This window comes from Mrakia frigida (genome assembly GCF_051309035.1).
Source record: "Mrakia frigida strain ATCC 22029 unplaced genomic scaffold BDY24scaffold_37, whole genome shotgun sequence".
Taxonomy (NCBI): domain Eukaryota; kingdom Fungi; phylum Basidiomycota; class Tremellomycetes; order Cystofilobasidiales; family Mrakiaceae; genus Mrakia; species Mrakia frigida.
Window position 1 is genome coordinate 198038 of NW_027481244.1, and position 15161 is coordinate 213198.

Below are 15161 nucleotides of genomic sequence, written 5' to 3' on the forward strand. Positions count from 1 at the left end.
AGAAAGAGACGAGCTCGAAATTGAGACAAGAACTTGTGCATGAATAAATCAAAGATGGTTGGTTCGCTTTCCTTCCCGTCGTCGTTCCCGCTCCTTCATCGTTCGTTCACGGTCCCCAACCCCTTCGAGATCCTCGTCCTCCGGTATGTTCGACTGCGAATCGGAGCAAACGAAGGAAAGGAAAGCAGTCAGTCTCGGATTCGAGTTCGAAACGGGACGAAAGAAAGGAAGATGAAGAGGAAGCAGAGACTCACCGGGAGGGATCCCAGCGGCAGGTCTGGCAGCTTGAGGATAAACGGGCACGATGGAAGAGTTCCCGATCATCGCCATGAGGTCCTCGGTTCGGAAGACGGGTCCTGAAGATCATCAAAGAAGAGGCAATGAAGGGAGGAGGGTCAGCGACGCGTCTCGAACGGAATTGAAGGAGAGGAGCGAAGAGAGATGAGACAAAACTCACCATCAAAGACAGCAGACGGCGGCAACTCCCCAATAAACCAATGTAAGCTCCCATCGTTGATGTTCACGTTCGCCTGACCTCGAACATGAGGCGGAGGACTCCTCTCCCTTCTCGTCGGAGGAGCCACCATCGGACTGGGTTCCCTTCCCTTCCCACCAGCACCCCATCCTTGATCGCCTCTCCTCCCTCCTCCAGCCATAGGAGCAGCCACAACCGCCGGCGAAGTGGCTCTCATCCTCTTCGACGACGAAGGCTGGTTCCTCATGGACAACCTCTCGTTCGAATCCCGTCTCGCTCTCGACGACGACGGTCCGACGTCTCTCTCCTGCGATGGATGACGATCGTTGGAAGCTTCGGACTCGGTGTAGAGAGGTCGTTTGGCTGGAGAGGAAGCTGTTGGGGCGACGACAGTGACGACTGGAGCGACGGGAGGAGGAGCAGGGGCTGCGACAACAACGGAAGGAGCGGCGAGGTAGGATTCTGGTGCTCGAGGTCCTGTTGGAGGTTGGGAGGAGGTAGCAGGTCGAGTCCCGAAGCCTAGGTCGACTCGGGCGATTTCGTCGATTCCGATGTAGGCGTGGCGGCGGGCGAGGTTCTTGGTTGCGGAGTCTGAGAGAATAAAACGGAGGAAGGGAGGTCAGCGATGGGACGCGATTCAACGAGGAGCTCTCGGTCGAGAAAAGCAAAAGAGAACGAACCTCCAGGGAAGGTCTCTCCGAATCTCACATCCAGACGTTGAGCAGAAGCGATGTCTCCGAAGAGGTACTCGTACCGAGCCCATCGCTCCCAAAGAGGTCGAGCGACCTCGGGACTGAACTTGGCGACAGACTTCTCGAAGAGGACTCGAGCGTCTGGGGAGAGAAAGAAAGGAAAGCGAAGTGAGTGATAGTTCGATTACAAGAGTGAAGAGATGGCAGAAGGGAGGAGCTCACTCTGATCGTCGTTGATGGTGATGAGGAACGAGAGGTATCGATCCACAAAGTCGATCTTGTCCCCGTAGACCTTGAGTCCCAACTCGAAGATCCTCGTAGCGACGCTAGGCTCCTTGCTGCAGTGGTACTCGGTGACGGCTAAGAAGAAAAGAGGAAGAGAAGGAGCGAGCTCGAGTCAGAGACGGAAGCGACGACGGGTCGAGAAGAAGCACTCACCAGCAGCCTCGTAAACCTGCCAAGCGAGATGAGGAGCCTTCCTAGCCTTCTGGAAGATAGCTCGAGCAGACTTGATACCCTGTTCGATGCGACGCAAACAAAGAGGGGCTGATCAGCGACGAATCTCCTCGACCTCGAAGAACCAGCGAAAAACGTGAAAAGGGAAAACGTACCTCCGCCCTCCTCGCAAACCTCATGTACATAATCCAAGCCAACGCCACTCCCTTCTCCATCTCCTCCGTCTCCCTCTCTCTCCTAACCTTCACCTCCTCCGCCTTCGTCTTCCTCTCCTCCTCCAACGCCCTCTTCACCTCCGCCAAATCAGGCTCGCTCGGATCCGTGATCAGATGATTTCCGGTCGTCCTCTTGATCGTAGCAGTAGTATCAATGACGGAAGCGATAGCGGCTGCGATCTCGTCCTTGATGGACGCTTTGGTTCGTTCGAGGGTGGGCTGGAGACGGTTGAGGAGGTTGGTGAAGAGGAGGTGGGTTTTTGGGAAGTCTTTGAGGGATTCGTAGAGCTCCGCAAGGGCGAAGGTGAGAAGGAAACTGGAGGAGGAAGAAAAAGAAGTGAAGGTGAGTTCGAGCGTCGGTTTGGGGGTGGGAGAGAAGAGAAAAAAGAAACGAACCTCGAAGGGTTGGCTTCGACTCCCGAACGGAGGAACCCAGCAGCTTCCTCCATCTTGCCGAGACTTTGGCTGTACTTGGAAGCGATGTACCTGCACACCAGTAACAAAGAGAGCCACACAGGTCAGCGAGGCTTCGAACGACCATGGGAAGTCGCGTCTAATCGTCGAACTCACCAGATCTCAGGGAAGAACCGACACTCTCCTCCGACCGTCTTCCTCAGCACATACCCAACCCTAGCCTGCACCTCCTCGTCCAAATCAAGTTCCAGAGGGTTGGTCATCTCCCAATCGATGTAGGCCTTCCAAGCAGCGACGAGGGTTCGATCATGATCCGTCCAGGTGGGTCGAAGAGGGAGAGGAGGAGGGAAGACGGCTGCTGAAGGAGGTCGTTTGGTTCGGAGTTCCTTGAGAGTAGATCGAGCGGTCATGTAGGCTGGGGAGCGTTCGGCGAGGAACTTCTTGGCCTGAGAAGAAGGAAGGGAAGGGGAGGAAAGCGTCGAGGTTCGAAGTCAGCGACGCGCTCGGGGTCTTCCGTCTTTTCCTTCGAGGAGCGACTAGAACCCACCGTAACCTTGTTGACCATCCCTTCAAACATGTCGTACTCCCTCCAAATCCCTTCGATGTCCTCCACCGGCACCTTCAACACCCTCGTGTAGACCTTCCTCAACTCGGCGACCTTGCCTTGTTCCTCCCACGTTGTCCTCGTCTCTCCTTCCTTGATGAACTGGAGGTACTCCTTCCAGATGGGCGTTGAGAGCGAATCGAGTCCGATGTGATCGAGAGCAAAGTCGTAGGCTTTGGTGATGGTGAGACGAGCGTTGAGGTAGGTCGAAGGGAGGTTGGGGAGGGTCGGAGGGACGGGCTCGAGAGGGTTTCGACGACGGATGTAGTGAAGGTAGGAGGCTAGCGAGAATAAGGGAGGAAGTGGGGTCAGGTAAAGCTTGCTTCAGACCAAAAGAGGGTAAGGCGAACTCACTCCAGAGTGGTGGGTAGGCAAGAGGGAAAGCAGGTCCAGCTGAGCTCGATTTAGCGAAAGCTCTCGAGAAGAGGGCTTCGACCTGTTGATAGTTGTCCTGGGCGAGCTCGAGTTCGGCGTAGGAGAGAAGTTGAGGTGCCTGTAAAAGGGGTGGGGGAAGTGAGAAGATCAGCCCAAGACTGGGAGGGAGGGACGGAGGGAGGGAAGGAGGACGAACAGCTGTTGGATAGATCTTCAAGAAAGCCTCGTACCAAGCTCGAGCATCTTCGAGTTCGCTCTGAGCCGTTGCCGATGAGATCAGAGCGAGAAGTGGATTGGGATCCTCGGGATCTGGAGAAAGGAAGGAAGGCAGGAACGAAGGAAGAAAGGTTGAGCTCGAGCTCAACTTGAGGAAGGGAGGAGGGAAGAAGAGCTGACCTTTGAGATGAGCTGCCACGGCCACCGTTTCTCGGACGACACTCGGACTGGCAGAGTTCAATCCAGGAGGGAATTTCAGGTCTGTTGCGGGTGAGGATTCGGCGTTGACGGCTGCTGAAGAGGAGGGACGAGGAGGAGCTTCGGGGACTGGCGTCGAAGGGAGGGAGGAGGAGGTAGAAGGGACCTGCTCGACGGGCTGAAGAGGGTTTGAAGGAGGAAGAGCTGGTGAAGGAGATGGAAGAGGTTCTGACTGCTTCGCTTCTGGGATAGTAAACTCTTCGGATGGCTCCGAAGCAGCTCTGGGAGGAGCTTCGTTGGCCGTCGTCGAGCTCAACGTTCCTTCTCCTTCTCCCTTGTCGGTCAAGCTCGCCGGCTGCTGCTGCTGCTCTTGTCCCACCATACTCTCGACAGGTAGCGTATCTTGGGTTGGGAAAGGTGCTGGTGGTGGAAGTTCCGAGTCTGTTGCTGCTGCTGGTGGATGTCCGTTGGTCGAAGAGGAGGGAGGGAGGGAAGACGAGACGTTGGTGGCATCTATCTGCATCCCTTCGCTGCTCGTGGTTGCATCCATATCTTTAAAGATCCACTAAAGAGGAAAGATAACAGAGCTCCGAGACTGAAGAGTGGAATCGAAGGAGGAAAGGAGGGGAGGGAGATGGAGTTGAGAGCCGGAAACGATCAAGCTCACTTTTCCTTCTTTCAACCTCCAACGGTCGCGGTCTCTGTGATTTTTTTTCCCTTGACCAACGTGGACTTCAACCAAAGGTCTCTACTCGAACACATCGACACCTCTTACCTCGATTCTCAACTCTCGGGAGGGAGGCAACGTCATCTTCCTCCTCCTGTTCCTCCTCCTCACCTGCTCTTCCCTTCTTCCCCTCCAACCCTCATCTGCCCTCCCTCCCTTCAACATGTCCTTCACCATCCCATCCCTCCCAGACGACCTCCTTCTCGACTCTTTTCCTTCTGCTCTCCTCAGACCCTCGCAGCCTGCACCAGAACTTCATACAAGTTCCTCTCCCTCGCCTCACCCATCCTCTATCGAGAAGTCTCCCTCGTCAGGAAAGCTCAGCTCTTCATCCTCTTCGCCAGGGTGAGCTCTTCAGTCTCAATCTTTTTTTCCCTACCTGAGCCAACGAGCTTGTTTGACGCTCTGTTTTCTTTCCAAACAGACAACCTCTAAATCCAAACGAACTTCCCTCGTCCCTCGCGACCTCCGTCCCTTCCTTTCCATCTATCAAATCCGAATCATTCAAGTCTACCACCCCGATACCGACCTCGTCACCACCTCCATCCCTCGAGGTCGATACGACAATCGTTACCAGCCTTTCCTCCCTCTCGACTGGCTGGTCATTCGAAACGCAGACGCCATCAACTTCCAACCCGTTCAACCTCTTCCCGACGAGAACTCCCTCTTCCACCATCTCCAACCTACTCGCCTCGCACTCGTGTTCAATAGCCCACACTACTATCTCAGAGGGACCTCCCTTCCCAGTAGACTTTATCAGCTTCGAGGTATCGTGAGGGACGTGGTTCTCGTGGGAGGAGGGATCGGCAACGTTGTTTCGCTTTTCCATCGAGGTCAACGAGCCAATCGCCTGTGGATCGTGATGAGGAACGGTGGGGACGGAGATTCGGTTCTTGGTGAGCTGCTGAGAGACCTTCGTGAGAGGGGGATATTGAGGTTTGAAGGCTTTGGAAGGGTGAGAGGAGCGGTGACGATTGAGGTGGGGTCGGAGACGGCGAAGGAGAAGGTAGAGATGGGGAGGAGTTTGCTGTCGTTTGAGGAGAACAGGATCGTGAAGATTCAGGTCAAAGGGAGTAGGTGGTGGTAGGAGAGGAAAGTCGAGGAGCTTGCTTGTTCGAAGGATCCATGTTCGTTGACATCTCGTTTTCGTCCTCTTCGCCGGGTCTTCCTGTCCGTTTCGAGCAAGTAGGTTCTTCGCTCTTACTGAAAGAGAGTCCTCGAAGTATAGAAGGAGACGTGAATGGAGAGAAAAGAGAAGGAGGACGAGAGCTCGACGGAAAGTTAACGACGCGACGCGACCGCTCTTGTTTTGAATCTCTTCTTCAGGCTCACCCTCTCTCGGCATCTTTTTTTGGGTTTCTTCTCATAGAATCTCACTATTTTTCCCTTTATCTCCGAGTCTCTGTATATCTCTCGCTCGTGCACGCGTCCCAAATCTGCCCCCGTTGCAGCGCCTCGACATCGCGACGCGTTCCTCGTTTGTGTTCACCCTTCTTCAACAGAATCAAGGGCTCTGCTGAATCTCCGACCCCTTTCCTTTGCTTTCTTCTCTCAGAACTCTGTCCATTCTCCAACCCTCACCTTCGAACGACTCCTTCTCTTCAACGACTCAAGCGTTTGACCCTCGACGCGCCATGTTCCTTCACCTCTCGCCTCTCGTTCTCCTCTTAGGTCCTCTGCTCCCTGGTAAGTAACAGTGCTATCTTCAAAACATGCGAGCATAAAGGTGAAGGATGGGAAGGGTGGACAGCTCTTGAGCCCTTGACTGACCGAACTCAAACCCTCGCTTCCTCTCCTTCTTCAGTCCTCGCGTCCCCCTTTCCCCCCTCTCCCCAAATCACCAATCCCACCCCCCTCTCAATCCCAGCATTCCATCCCCCTCCCCCAGCCCTCTACATCGAAGACGAAGTCCTCAACACCAACTCCGTTGTCGTCCGAGCGGCCATCGCAGGAGCAGTCGGGCTCGTAGGCTTGCTTTTGATCGTCGCTGGAAGTTGGTACTTCTGGAGGAGGAGAAAGAGAATGAGGGAGCAAGCTCGTTTTGTAGCTGGAGTGTCGTTCGTGGAGGTGAAGAAGGAAGAGAAGATTGAGAAGAAGAAGAAGAAGAGAGGAGAGAGGAAGGCTGAGGCGGTGGAGAAACCTGCTGATGGCGAAGTCGTTGGGGAAGAGGTGGGACTTGTATATACGCCGATGATCGTGCCTAGAGTCGAGCCTTACTGCTATACCTGTACGTCCCTTCTCGAGGAGAATCGCCTCAACGCGCCTGACTTTGTCTTTCTCCGTCTTTCTTCTTTAGCTCCCTCCCAACCCGCCGCCTCACCCACCACCATCGTCGAAGAACCTGAAGTTATCCAAGAACTGGACGCTGAAGACGTTTTACCTCGAAGGGTTCCTCCTGTTTATTGGGTTCGATCGTTTCGTTCTCGTTCATTTTGTCGAGTCTCGTCCACTGACCCTCCTCTTTTTTTGCATCGCCTCCAGAACCGAGAAGAGGGCCTGAGAATCGAGGATATCGAACCAGGAGCGTTGGATCCCTCCACTCGAACTTCGATGGGTCCTCCTCAGCCTCAGCCTCAACCTCGACCTCGAGACGCGTCGACGTCGTCGTCTTCTTCCCCTCGAATCAAACGATAGTCGCATCCCCTTCTATCTCTCCTTCTCTTGTTTGGTAGCTTCTTTGATACATGCCTTCCACCATCTCTCTGACCTGACCCTCACTCCAACACCTCTCCCTCCCTCCCTCCTTCTCGTCTTTCGACAACGACACACGAGAGATAGGTCGTTAAACGTACATCGAATCCCGATCCTCAAACCCTCGAACGCCTCGCCTCGTCTAGATATCCTTCTCCTTCCTCCCTCCGATGAGCGCAATCGTCTGCTCGTACACCGAGAAGACGATTCCTCCGCTCAACTGTGAATGAAGACGAAAGACGAGAACGATCAGCACGTCCGTTTCGCAAGAGGTCCCCTCGCTTCTCACTCCCTCCCTCCCCTCCCTCTTCTATCTCGTCTCGTTGTTCCCTCGTCTCCCTCCGAAACCCGAAATGAACCGTCTAAGACTCACCGTCAGCCTGGCCAACCTCGGCGTCGTTCCCTTCCAGAACCTGAGGAGTCCTTCCTCGGTGAAGATCCGGTAGCCGCAGTGGATGAAGTTTCGGTATTCTGTTCGAGCGGAGAGGGATTGCATTCGGGTTTTGATCACGCTGAGGCACGAAAAGAACGGGGAGAAGGTGGGAAGGGAGAGGCAGGGAGTCAACGAAAGGGAGACGAGGAACGACGGGACGAGAGGGGGGAATAAGAAGGAGAGAGGGACTCACTCGAAAGGCATGGTAGTGTCTGATCATGCATCAAACAACGAAGCGATGAGCGAGGGCGAGGAGGGAGGAAGGAGAAGGAGAGAAAAAGTCGTCGCGTCAGTTTCGTTCGTTTGTTCGCCTCTCTTTCCTCCTCCTCCCTCAAGCGACCCGAGCAGAGAGCGAAGGAACGAAAGGCAGAGAGCCCGACTCACAAACAGTAACAATCCCCGCGATAGCTCCCAACCCAAACGTGACTCCTCCAGGAAGAGCCTGACCTGGAGGGCCGCTCCCTTGGACGAGTTGCTTGAGCGTCGAGTAGGTGGTGAATCGGACGGCCGAGTTGGCTCCTTGACGCAGCATCTGGACAAGGAGAGCAGAAAAGAGGAAGTCAGCGAGAGAAAGGGGGAGGAAAGAGGTTGAGAGCGGTGTAGAGGCAGGACGAGAGGGAAGGGAAGGGGAGGGAGACGAGGGACTCACGACAGCTGAAAGACCTCTGTAAATTCCTGCTACACCCTCCTGACGAATGATGGCGCTGGTTCCGTGGATGAGTCCTTTGAACTCGGGCTTGACTTTACGGGAGTCTTCGATGAGTTTGGTTCTGCGAAGACGGAGAAGTGGGAGAAGATCGTGAGCTCGAGCTGAAAGGGAAGGAGCGTGTGAGCTCGTGCGAGCGAGAAGAAGGAGGATCGGACGAACTTGATGGTTTCCGAGGGTGTAACGGCAAATACAGCTTCGGTCATTCCAGCTCCAAGACCAGCTGCATAGAACGAGCGAAGAAGAAGATCTTATCAGCTCAGATCGAGAAAGGGAGAGGGCATGAAGGAGGGAGGAGGAACGAACCCAGGAGACTTCGAGGAGCCGTCAGTTTACCCTGTTTCAACCCAACCCAGAGATCTTATCAGCTTCCAAGACTCGTCCGAAGGTGGAGATGAAGATAAGGAAGGCTTCACTCACGTTATCGTCCTGCAGCAGACTCTTGTAGTGATCGTAACTGAGGAACCTGACTCCAGCCTTGACCGCATTCCCAACGACGAGAGCTCCACATCCAGCGTAGAGTCCGAGAGGTCCTTTGGTAGCCAACGTGTTTTTGATGATTTGAATGGGACCAGGAGGCTGCAAATACACCGAGAAAAGGAGTGAGCTTCGGAGAGGGAGAAAGCGAGCGAACGAGGAGGAAGGAGAGTCGAGTCGAAGCTGACCTTTTCTCCTTTGATTTGAGAAGCGAACTGAGATTGAGTCTTGACGAATTCCGTAGGGTAGGTGACGACTCCTTCGATAGCACCAGCTAGCACTCCAGCAGTCAACGAAGCCCACAGAGGTTCTTTCGCAGGAGGAGCCATAGAGAGAGGAGGAAGGAGGGAGGGGAGGGGAGGGGAGGAAGGTCGACGTTGAGGGTGAGCTCGTCATTTCGAGTTTCCCTTCAACGTCCATCTAGGTTGAAAGAAATATTTTCCACAATGTCGAAAGCACGTCTTCGCTTGATTTCGGGGCTCAGACTCTCTGATTACTGACTCGCTCTTGCGTCCTACAGGTTCTTCCTCGTTTGCCCTGGGACACCATCCTCCTCGTCTTCAAGGAATCCGACGCTTCTGCCCTCGCCGTTTTGGGAAGAGTCTCGCTGGACTTCTTGGCCTCCACGACTCCGCTGCTTTACAAGTCGGTGGAGCTGAGCTCGGATAGGTTGTCGGAGCTGTTCTGCGAGAGAAAGGAGGAGGAGAGTCCGAGCTCACCTTCGTCTCCTCCTTCCTCTCCCTTCCCCTCGATCTCTTTCTGCTGACTTCGGCCTTCTCTTCGTCGCTTCAGGCTTCCCCAGATCCCTCCCGAATCAACAACCTCCTCTCCCTCTCCCAAATCAGAACCCTCTCGCTCACCTGCATCGGTCCCATCTCTCCCTCCCTCGCTCTTTCCTCCACTCGTCTCATCGACAGCACCATCCCTCTCGACAGCCTCTACCTCAACCTGCACGACACTGAGAGGTACATATTCCTACCCATCTTCACCTCGCTTCTCCCTCTTCTGGATCCCATCCGATGCTCCTACATCCTTCCCAAAGGAGCGTCTCCAGATCCCCTTTTCCTTTGGTACGAAATCGGCGAAGGGTTGGATCCCTTACCGTGGGTGCGCTTGAGGGAGCTCACGCTTATCGGCGTCGTTCCATACAGCTCGTCAGCACTCGACGAGGATGAAGGAGCTGCGAGACTTGCCGGTCTCCGATCCCTCTCGATGGATCCCGGCCGACGTCGAGTCGTTCGACTACACGTCAACTCCATCAGTGAACCTACTGCAGGCTCGTTGTTTGATCGTATGTTCTACGAAAACGAACTTCTTCAGCTCGGTAGCATGCAGGAGGGATCGTTCGTTCTGATCACTCGGTCGGAGGAGAAGAGGAAGGAGATGGAGGAGGCGCTTCGAACGAGCAACTCGATCCGTCGTTGGAGGAAAGTTTTCGCCGTTGAGCTCGAGGAGTGAGGTGAGTGGTCGTTTTTCTTCGTAACCCTCTCTGCTTGGCCTGACGACGTTCTTTCGCCTCGCTACTCACAAGTCTCTTCGTCGACGCGACTCCCACTCTCTCCCCTCCATCAATCCCTCCACCGCCTCTTCGCCCTCTTCACCCCTCATGCAGTCAACATACAAATTTTCTGGCCAGCTGGTCAATCCTTCCATCTCGTGAGCGCTTCAACCGCTCTCGTACTGTCTTTGAAGAGATGGAAGATGGAATTGACGCGTCCTTCCTTTCTCCCTTCTTTTCGTTGTTTCACCAGACTCACGCCCATCGAAATCACCACCTTCGCTCTCGGTCAATCAAGCTCGCCTACTACACTAATCGTGAGTTTAATCTTCTTCTTCCTCTTCCCGAAGCTCAGCTTCGTGGGAGCGACGGAACCTCGACGTCCACCACAACCGGTGCTCTTGCTTGCCTGTTTCTCTTCCGAATCGTCTGTTCTTGCACATCCGTATACTGACTACTTCCCGCTGATCGTTTTCTGTCATCTCTCCTAGTCGCTACTCATTCGAACACCCTCCCGTTCAAGTTTCAACCTCGTCCCTCCTCCCGTCTCCTCGGCCAGCCTCGCTTCGTCTCCACGACCAATCGCTTCCACCCGTACCTTCCCATCCGCCTAGAAACAGCTGTACCTAGTTCTTAATTGGATGAAGCTCAGGAACTGTTATTAGAGTGAGAGCTGAGCGACGCGTCCTTGATCGCGCGGCGCAGGTTCTACTTTCCACGGCTTCCTTCTCATTTAAGATTTCCCCCGCCCTCTCTGGGCATTTCGGGGTTCATCTGCCCTCATGAATATGATCTCTTCATCATCCTGACTCGTGATCTCTTTCGAGAGCGGCTCGACTCAGGCTGAATCAATCCGAGAGTCGGAAACACAACTCGTTTCACCGCGCTCACGCCTCCCTTCCCTCTAAAAGCACGAACCTGCCAACGACCACTACCCTACAGCCTCTCTCCCGCAGAATCAGAAAACATGCTCCTCTACTTCTGTAAATTCTCGCACCTTTGCCTCTCTCTCTGTGTAATCTCTAGAATTACTTTCGCTGACCTCTCGACCGCCTCCCTCCTCACACTCACATCAGGCCCCGTCTTTCTTCTCTTCCTCACCTCGACTTCCCTCGCCCTCATCCTCCCACCTCCTCCCCCCTCCGCTCTCCCCTCCCCGAACGAAAAGCCTTCATTCTTCTACCCCTCCAACGGAGATCTCAGCGAACACCTAGCGGCCGCAGAACTTTCCTTCGACTTCGACTCGTTCGACGCGGCCCAAAGCCGTCTCCCTCCTCTTCGCTGGGATCAAGTCAAGCAGAGCCTCATCAACGATCTGGAATCTTCCGAAAATCTGGACGACGGATACCAAGCTTTTGGGAAGTTCTTCATCGGAGGAGGGAAGGTGAGATGCATCATGCAGCAGTTTTTTTTTTTTTTTGTTGTTGTCGTTCCGACTTTTGGTTGCTCATCCGATCGAGTCCTCCGACTGACTCCCGTGCATTTTTGACTCTTTCAGATCTACGACTCTCCTTCCAAGAACAAGAAGGCTTCGTTGTCGAAGGGGTGTTTCTTCACGAGGCTTTCCGCTGCCGCTCTCCAAATGAGGACGCGGGAACTCTGCGCTTTGACGTTCTTCGCTGCTGCTGGGTTTGCTGTTCGTTTTTCGTCCCCCCGTCTCGTCTTTTGATCGACATCGGGCTGAAAGTCCAAGCTGATATTATTTTCTTCTGACTTTCATCTCATCGTTGAAACCTTTCAGTGGTCGATCCTCGTACGTCTCTTCTTCCATTCTCTTTTGCTCCCTCCCTCTCGCGACGACGCGTCTGACTCTTCCCCTCCCTCCCTCTCCCTCCCTCCCTCCCTTTCCATCCCTTCCCTCTTCTTTCTTTTCGAACAAAGCAAGATCCTCGCAGAACTCCTCGTCTACGTCGTCTCCATCATCCCAGTACCGATCAAACTCGAAGAAGGGAACCTAGAGTGAGTCCTTCTCGGGTCCCAAAAGTACAGTAAAAACAAACGAGTCGAATCGTCGCCGAGTTGATCAGCAAAGCCATCGTCCTTCCATTCCCGCTTTCCCTTCCCTTCGGCAGCTCCTCGTTGCTATCATGCTGATGCTCTGCTCCTCATCCTCATCCTCAACTCACTCCAAGCAGCTAAAACCAAAGATCTAGTCTAATCTAGCTTCCCTCGTCGTCGTCGACGGTCGAGCTTCGTCGCGCCTCCCTCCCTCCCTCCCTCCCCTGCTTTGGTTCCCCTCCCCTCTGTACTTCTATCTACTACCTCCTCGATCGCCCATGTACCGACAACGAAACTTTCATGAACTCGCCTCCTTCTTTCCCTCTCTTCTCTTTCTCTCTTTCCCCTCTCTTTCCCAAACCCAAACCCCAACTCAATCAAAGTCGTGCAAGCAAGCAAAGAGCGATTCCATTTCCAGAATAATCCAAGGGTTCGTAAAGAAAAACAACCAAGAGCGAAAACGCAAAAACGAAGGAAACCCACAAGAACAAGAAAGTGAACGAACGAACGAAAAGCGAAAGAACGAAGAACGAAGAGAGAGAGAAGAGAGAGAGATGAGATGAAAAAAAACGAAGGTTTACGAAGGTTACGAAGTTTACGAAGGGGTTTGATCTACACAGAGAAAAGAGAAAAAGAGAGAAGCGAGAAGCGAGGGGCGTTATATAACGGACGAGAGAGAACGACCGAAACCGAAACCGAAAGGGAGAAAGGGAGGAAGAAGAGTGGGTTGCGGACGTGGGGGGTAGGTAGTAACGTGTGGAGGGGGTAAAGGAAAGGAAAGGGAAGGAAAGGGAAGGGAAGGGAAGAGAGAGATGATCATGCTTGTGTGTTCTGTGTTCTGTGAGAAGAAAAAGAAGAGAGTAGTGGGAACGGAAGACGACGACGCCGCTTTTTGGTGTTTTCAAAGTGGAAAACGACGAGCGAAGATGCTAAAGGGGTGAGGTGGAGTGGTTTGAGGGTCGTGCTAGAAGAGAGGGAAGAAGAAGAAGTAGAAGAAGAAGAAGTCAGTCCAAGCGGAGAGAGAGAGGGAGGGAGAACGAGGGCTCGTGCATGCACTCGCCCGTTCGAACGAACGAAAGGAGGAAACGACTCACCCAAAGGACGATGATGAAGAAGAAAGCGAGAAAGACGCAGACGGTGGCTGTCGGTTCGTTCATCGTTCAACCTCTGTAGGCGAAGAGACCCATCATCGTCGTCGTCGTCGGAGGACCCATCAACCCCGGCTGCCTCCCGATCTTCCTTCCTCGCTGCTGCTGCTGTTGTCCGGACGAGAGGTAGTTGTTGAGCGTGTAGCTGCTCTGTTGCTTCTTAGGGCTGGAAGGAACGCTGGCTCCTCCTCCTCCTCCTCCGAGCTTGACTCCTCCTCCGAGGACTCCGACCTTGCCACCGTCGTAGGCGGTGACGGAGGGTTTCTTGGTTGGGGAGGACGACCTCGTTCGAGAGTGGTTGTTGTTGTCTACGGAGGAGGAGGTCATAGAGGAGATGGAGGAGGAGTGACCGTGTCGAACGATGGAAGGGTGGGAGGAGGAGGTCGTGGAGACGGCCGAGGTGGAGGTGAAGGTTGAGGTTGAGGAGGATTCCGATCCCAGAGGGGAGTCTGGTCGTTCCGAGAGAGGAGGAAGAGGGGGTTCCGATTGAGGAGTAGGAGGAGTGAGCAACGTCGTAAGGGTTGGGAGAGGGAGAGCAGCCGAAGGAGTGCTAGGAGGTCGGATCGTGATGGCGTGGGAGAGTCGAGGCGTGGTGGAAGGGACGACGATGGTTGGTGCGGCCCAGATCGTTCGAAGGGTATCTACAAGGGATAGGAGATGGATAGGAGAAGGTAGAGAAGGTTAGTATAATGCGCACCATTTAACGAAAGAAAAGGAGAGGGGAAGGTGGAAGGAAAGGGGAGGGAGGAGGAGGAGAGGGGAAGGGAAGGAAAGGAAGGAAGGAAGGAAGGAGGGAAAGAAAAAGCAAGAGCGAGTCGAGCGAGCGATGAAACGTACCTTTCCAACCTCCAAGGTAAAATATTCCATCTTCCCACTCCCACCCTCCCTCTCTCCAACTAACCCTTCCAGGATCGCACCAAGCCTGCCACTCTCCTCCTCCTCCTAGAGCAGCCTCCCACGCTTGAACGGAGACGACTCTTGTCTCTCCCGCAGCTTCCCTGAGTGGACGAGGAAGCCTTCCCTTGGAAGCGATCAAACTCCTGAACCCTGAGCCTCGGACGGGATCGGAGGGTTGCCAGGTTGGAGCGAACAAGGTGGAGAGGTTGGTGGAGAGCGTGGACCGAAGGAGGGTGGCATCGGAGGAGGAGAGGGAAGGAAGGAGAGGGAGGACGAGGAGGGTGACGAGCTGATCTAGAGCAGGGCCGAGGAGGAGGTTTTCATTCGTGGGAGAGGAGGAGGACGAAGAAGATGCAAGAGGAGGGGACATGGAAGAGAAGGGAAGAAGAAGAAGAAGGAGGAGGTATATGCGTGGGAAGGTCGTGGGTGGTGGAGGGAGAGAAAGAAAGAAAGAAGGAGAGGGGAGGAGGGTTTCGAGAGAGAGAGAGAGGTGGCGGGTCGATTTCGATTTCATCGCGCAGCCCGAAGTAGATGTTGAACCTCGGAGGAACCTTTTGTTTTTCTTTCTTTCCTCAAAGAGAGAAAAAAGAGGAAGGGAATAGTAGGGTTGTTTGTTGAACTTGTGAGGGAGATAAATAGATTGATCCCAAGGAGGGGAAAGTCATCAAGTTGTCGAGCCGTTTTCTCTGTTCCCCTTTCGAGACCCTTCCTTCCCTCTTTTTTCTCCTCGCCCTACTAGGGTTGTTCCGGCCACACCCCCCTTCCCCCCCTTCCCCCCCTTCCACCCCTGAGAATCAGCTCCGGTCCATGTCCATGTTGTTGTTTCAAGGGAGGAACTCATGAAAGAAGAAGAAGAAACAATCGAGAGTCCAGACGACGGCGTCGACGAGGACTCTCTTTCTCTCTCGAACTATCTACCCTTCGCCTTCGGTCGGATTTCC

The 15161-nt window shown here is 54.2% G+C and overlaps 6 protein-coding genes across 6 annotated transcripts; 3 read left to right on the forward strand and 3 right to left on the reverse strand.

Moving 5' to 3' along the window:
* Window positions 1–20: 20 nt before the first annotated feature.
* On the reverse strand, window positions 21–4283 carry RNA14 (cleavage polyadenylation factor subunit RNA14). The gene is made up of 13 exons (XM_076637781.1): window positions 3628–4283; window positions 3428–3540; window positions 3211–3349; window positions 2800–3137; window positions 2409–2698; window positions 2235–2324; window positions 1779–2154; window positions 1606–1684; window positions 1390–1527; window positions 1156–1308; window positions 458–1066; window positions 255–356; window positions 21–153 (listed from the first exon to the last, which is right to left on the reverse strand). Exons 1-13 carry the CDS (start codon window positions 4193–4195, stop codon window positions 107–109), a joined length of 3042 nt encoding a protein of 1013 aa, XP_076493214.1. The 5' UTR covers window positions 4196–4283; the 3' UTR covers window positions 21–106.
* A 28-nt stretch (window positions 4284–4311) lies between these two features.
* BDY24DRAFT_401233 (uncharacterized protein) lies at window positions 4312–5534 on the forward strand. Its single transcript, XM_076642068.1, has 2 exons — window positions 4312–4717; window positions 4797–5534. Exons 1-2 carry the CDS (start codon window positions 4536–4538, stop codon window positions 5146–5148), a joined length of 534 nt encoding a protein of 177 aa, XP_076493215.1. The 5' UTR covers window positions 4312–4535; the 3' UTR covers window positions 5149–5534.
* Window positions 5535–7070: 1536 nt separating this feature from the next.
* On the reverse strand, window positions 7071–9047 carry BDY24DRAFT_401235 (mitochondrial tricarboxylate transporter). The gene is made up of 9 exons (XM_076642069.1): window positions 8868–9047; window positions 8623–8781; window positions 8509–8539; window positions 8365–8425; window positions 8146–8266; window positions 7881–8028; window positions 7690–7708; window positions 7437–7575; window positions 7071–7283 (listed from the first exon to the last, which is right to left on the reverse strand). Exons 1-9 carry the CDS (start codon window positions 9006–9008, stop codon window positions 7206–7208), a joined length of 897 nt encoding a protein of 298 aa, XP_076493216.1. The 5' UTR covers window positions 9009–9047; the 3' UTR covers window positions 7071–7205.
* Window positions 9048–9732: 685 nt separating this feature from the next.
* BDY24DRAFT_190694 (uncharacterized protein) lies at window positions 9733–10170 on the forward strand. The gene has a single exon (XM_076636401.1). It carries the CDS (start codon window positions 9892–9894, stop codon window positions 10135–10137), a length of 246 nt encoding a protein of 81 aa, XP_076493217.1. The 5' UTR covers window positions 9733–9891; the 3' UTR covers window positions 10138–10170.
* Window positions 10171–11112: 942 nt separating this feature from the next.
* BDY24DRAFT_190719 (uncharacterized protein) lies at window positions 11113–12311 on the forward strand. Its single transcript, XM_076636402.1, has 5 exons — window positions 11113–11160; window positions 11254–11561; window positions 11676–11813; window positions 11919–11930; window positions 12059–12311. Exons 1-5 carry the CDS (start codon window positions 11145–11147, stop codon window positions 12167–12169), a joined length of 585 nt encoding a protein of 194 aa, XP_076493218.1. The 5' UTR covers window positions 11113–11144; the 3' UTR covers window positions 12170–12311.
* A 1024-nt stretch (window positions 12312–13335) lies between these two features.
* Window positions 13336–14590, reverse strand: BDY24DRAFT_372205 (uncharacterized protein; the record flags this gene model as incomplete). The annotated part of the gene is made up of 2 exons (XM_076638183.1): window positions 13336–13964; window positions 14161–14590. The coding sequence occupies 2 exons, from the start codon at window positions 14588–14590 to the stop codon at window positions 13336–13338; spliced, it is 1059 nt and encodes a 352-aa protein (XP_076493219.1).
* Window positions 14591–15161: the final 571 nt, after the last annotated feature.

Excerpts from the sequence above, each read along its gene's own strand:
- BDY24DRAFT_401235 (XM_076642069.1), bottom strand. The coding sequence starts at position 9,008 with ATGGCTCCTCCTGCGAAAGAACCTCTGTGGGCTTCGTTGACTGCTGGA. Across the intron at positions 8,029-8,145 it reads ACAGAGGTCTTTCAGCTGTC|ATGCTGCGTCAAGGAGCCAA; the intron begins GTGAGTCCCTCG and ends CTCCTTGTCCAG. Across the intron at positions 7,284-7,436 it reads CGAGGTTGGCCAGGCTGACG|TTGAGCGGAGGAATCGTCTT; the intron begins GTGAGTCTTAGA and ends CTTCATTCACAG.
- BDY24DRAFT_190694 (XM_076636401.1), top strand. The coding sequence starts at position 9,892 with ATGGATCCCGGCCGACGTCGAGTCGTTCGACTACACGTCAACTCCATC.
- BDY24DRAFT_401233 (XM_076642068.1), top strand. The coding sequence starts at position 4,536 with ATGTCCTTCACCATCCCATCCCTCCCAGACGACCTCCTTCTCGACTCT. Across the intron at positions 4,718-4,796 it reads TCTTCATCCTCTTCGCCAGG|ACAACCTCTAAATCCAAACG; the intron begins GTGAGCTCTTCA and ends CTTTCCAAACAG.
- RNA14 (XM_076637781.1), bottom strand. The coding sequence starts at position 4,195 with ATGGATGCAACCACGAGCAGCGAAGGGATGCAGATAGATGCCACCAAC. Across the intron at positions 3,541-3,627 it reads CGTGGCAGCTCATCTCAAAG|ATCCCGAGGATCCCAATCCA; the intron begins GTCAGCTCTTCT and ends TCCTTTCTCCAG. Across the intron at positions 1,309-1,389 it reads CACCATCAACGACGATCAGA|ACGCTCGAGTCCTCTTCGAG; the intron begins GTGAGCTCCTCC and ends TTCTCTCCCCAG.
- BDY24DRAFT_190719 (XM_076636402.1), top strand. Across the intron at positions 11,562-11,675 it reads TCTTCATCGGAGGAGGGAAG|ATCTACGACTCTCCTTCCAA; the intron begins GTGAGATGCATC and ends TGACTCTTTCAG.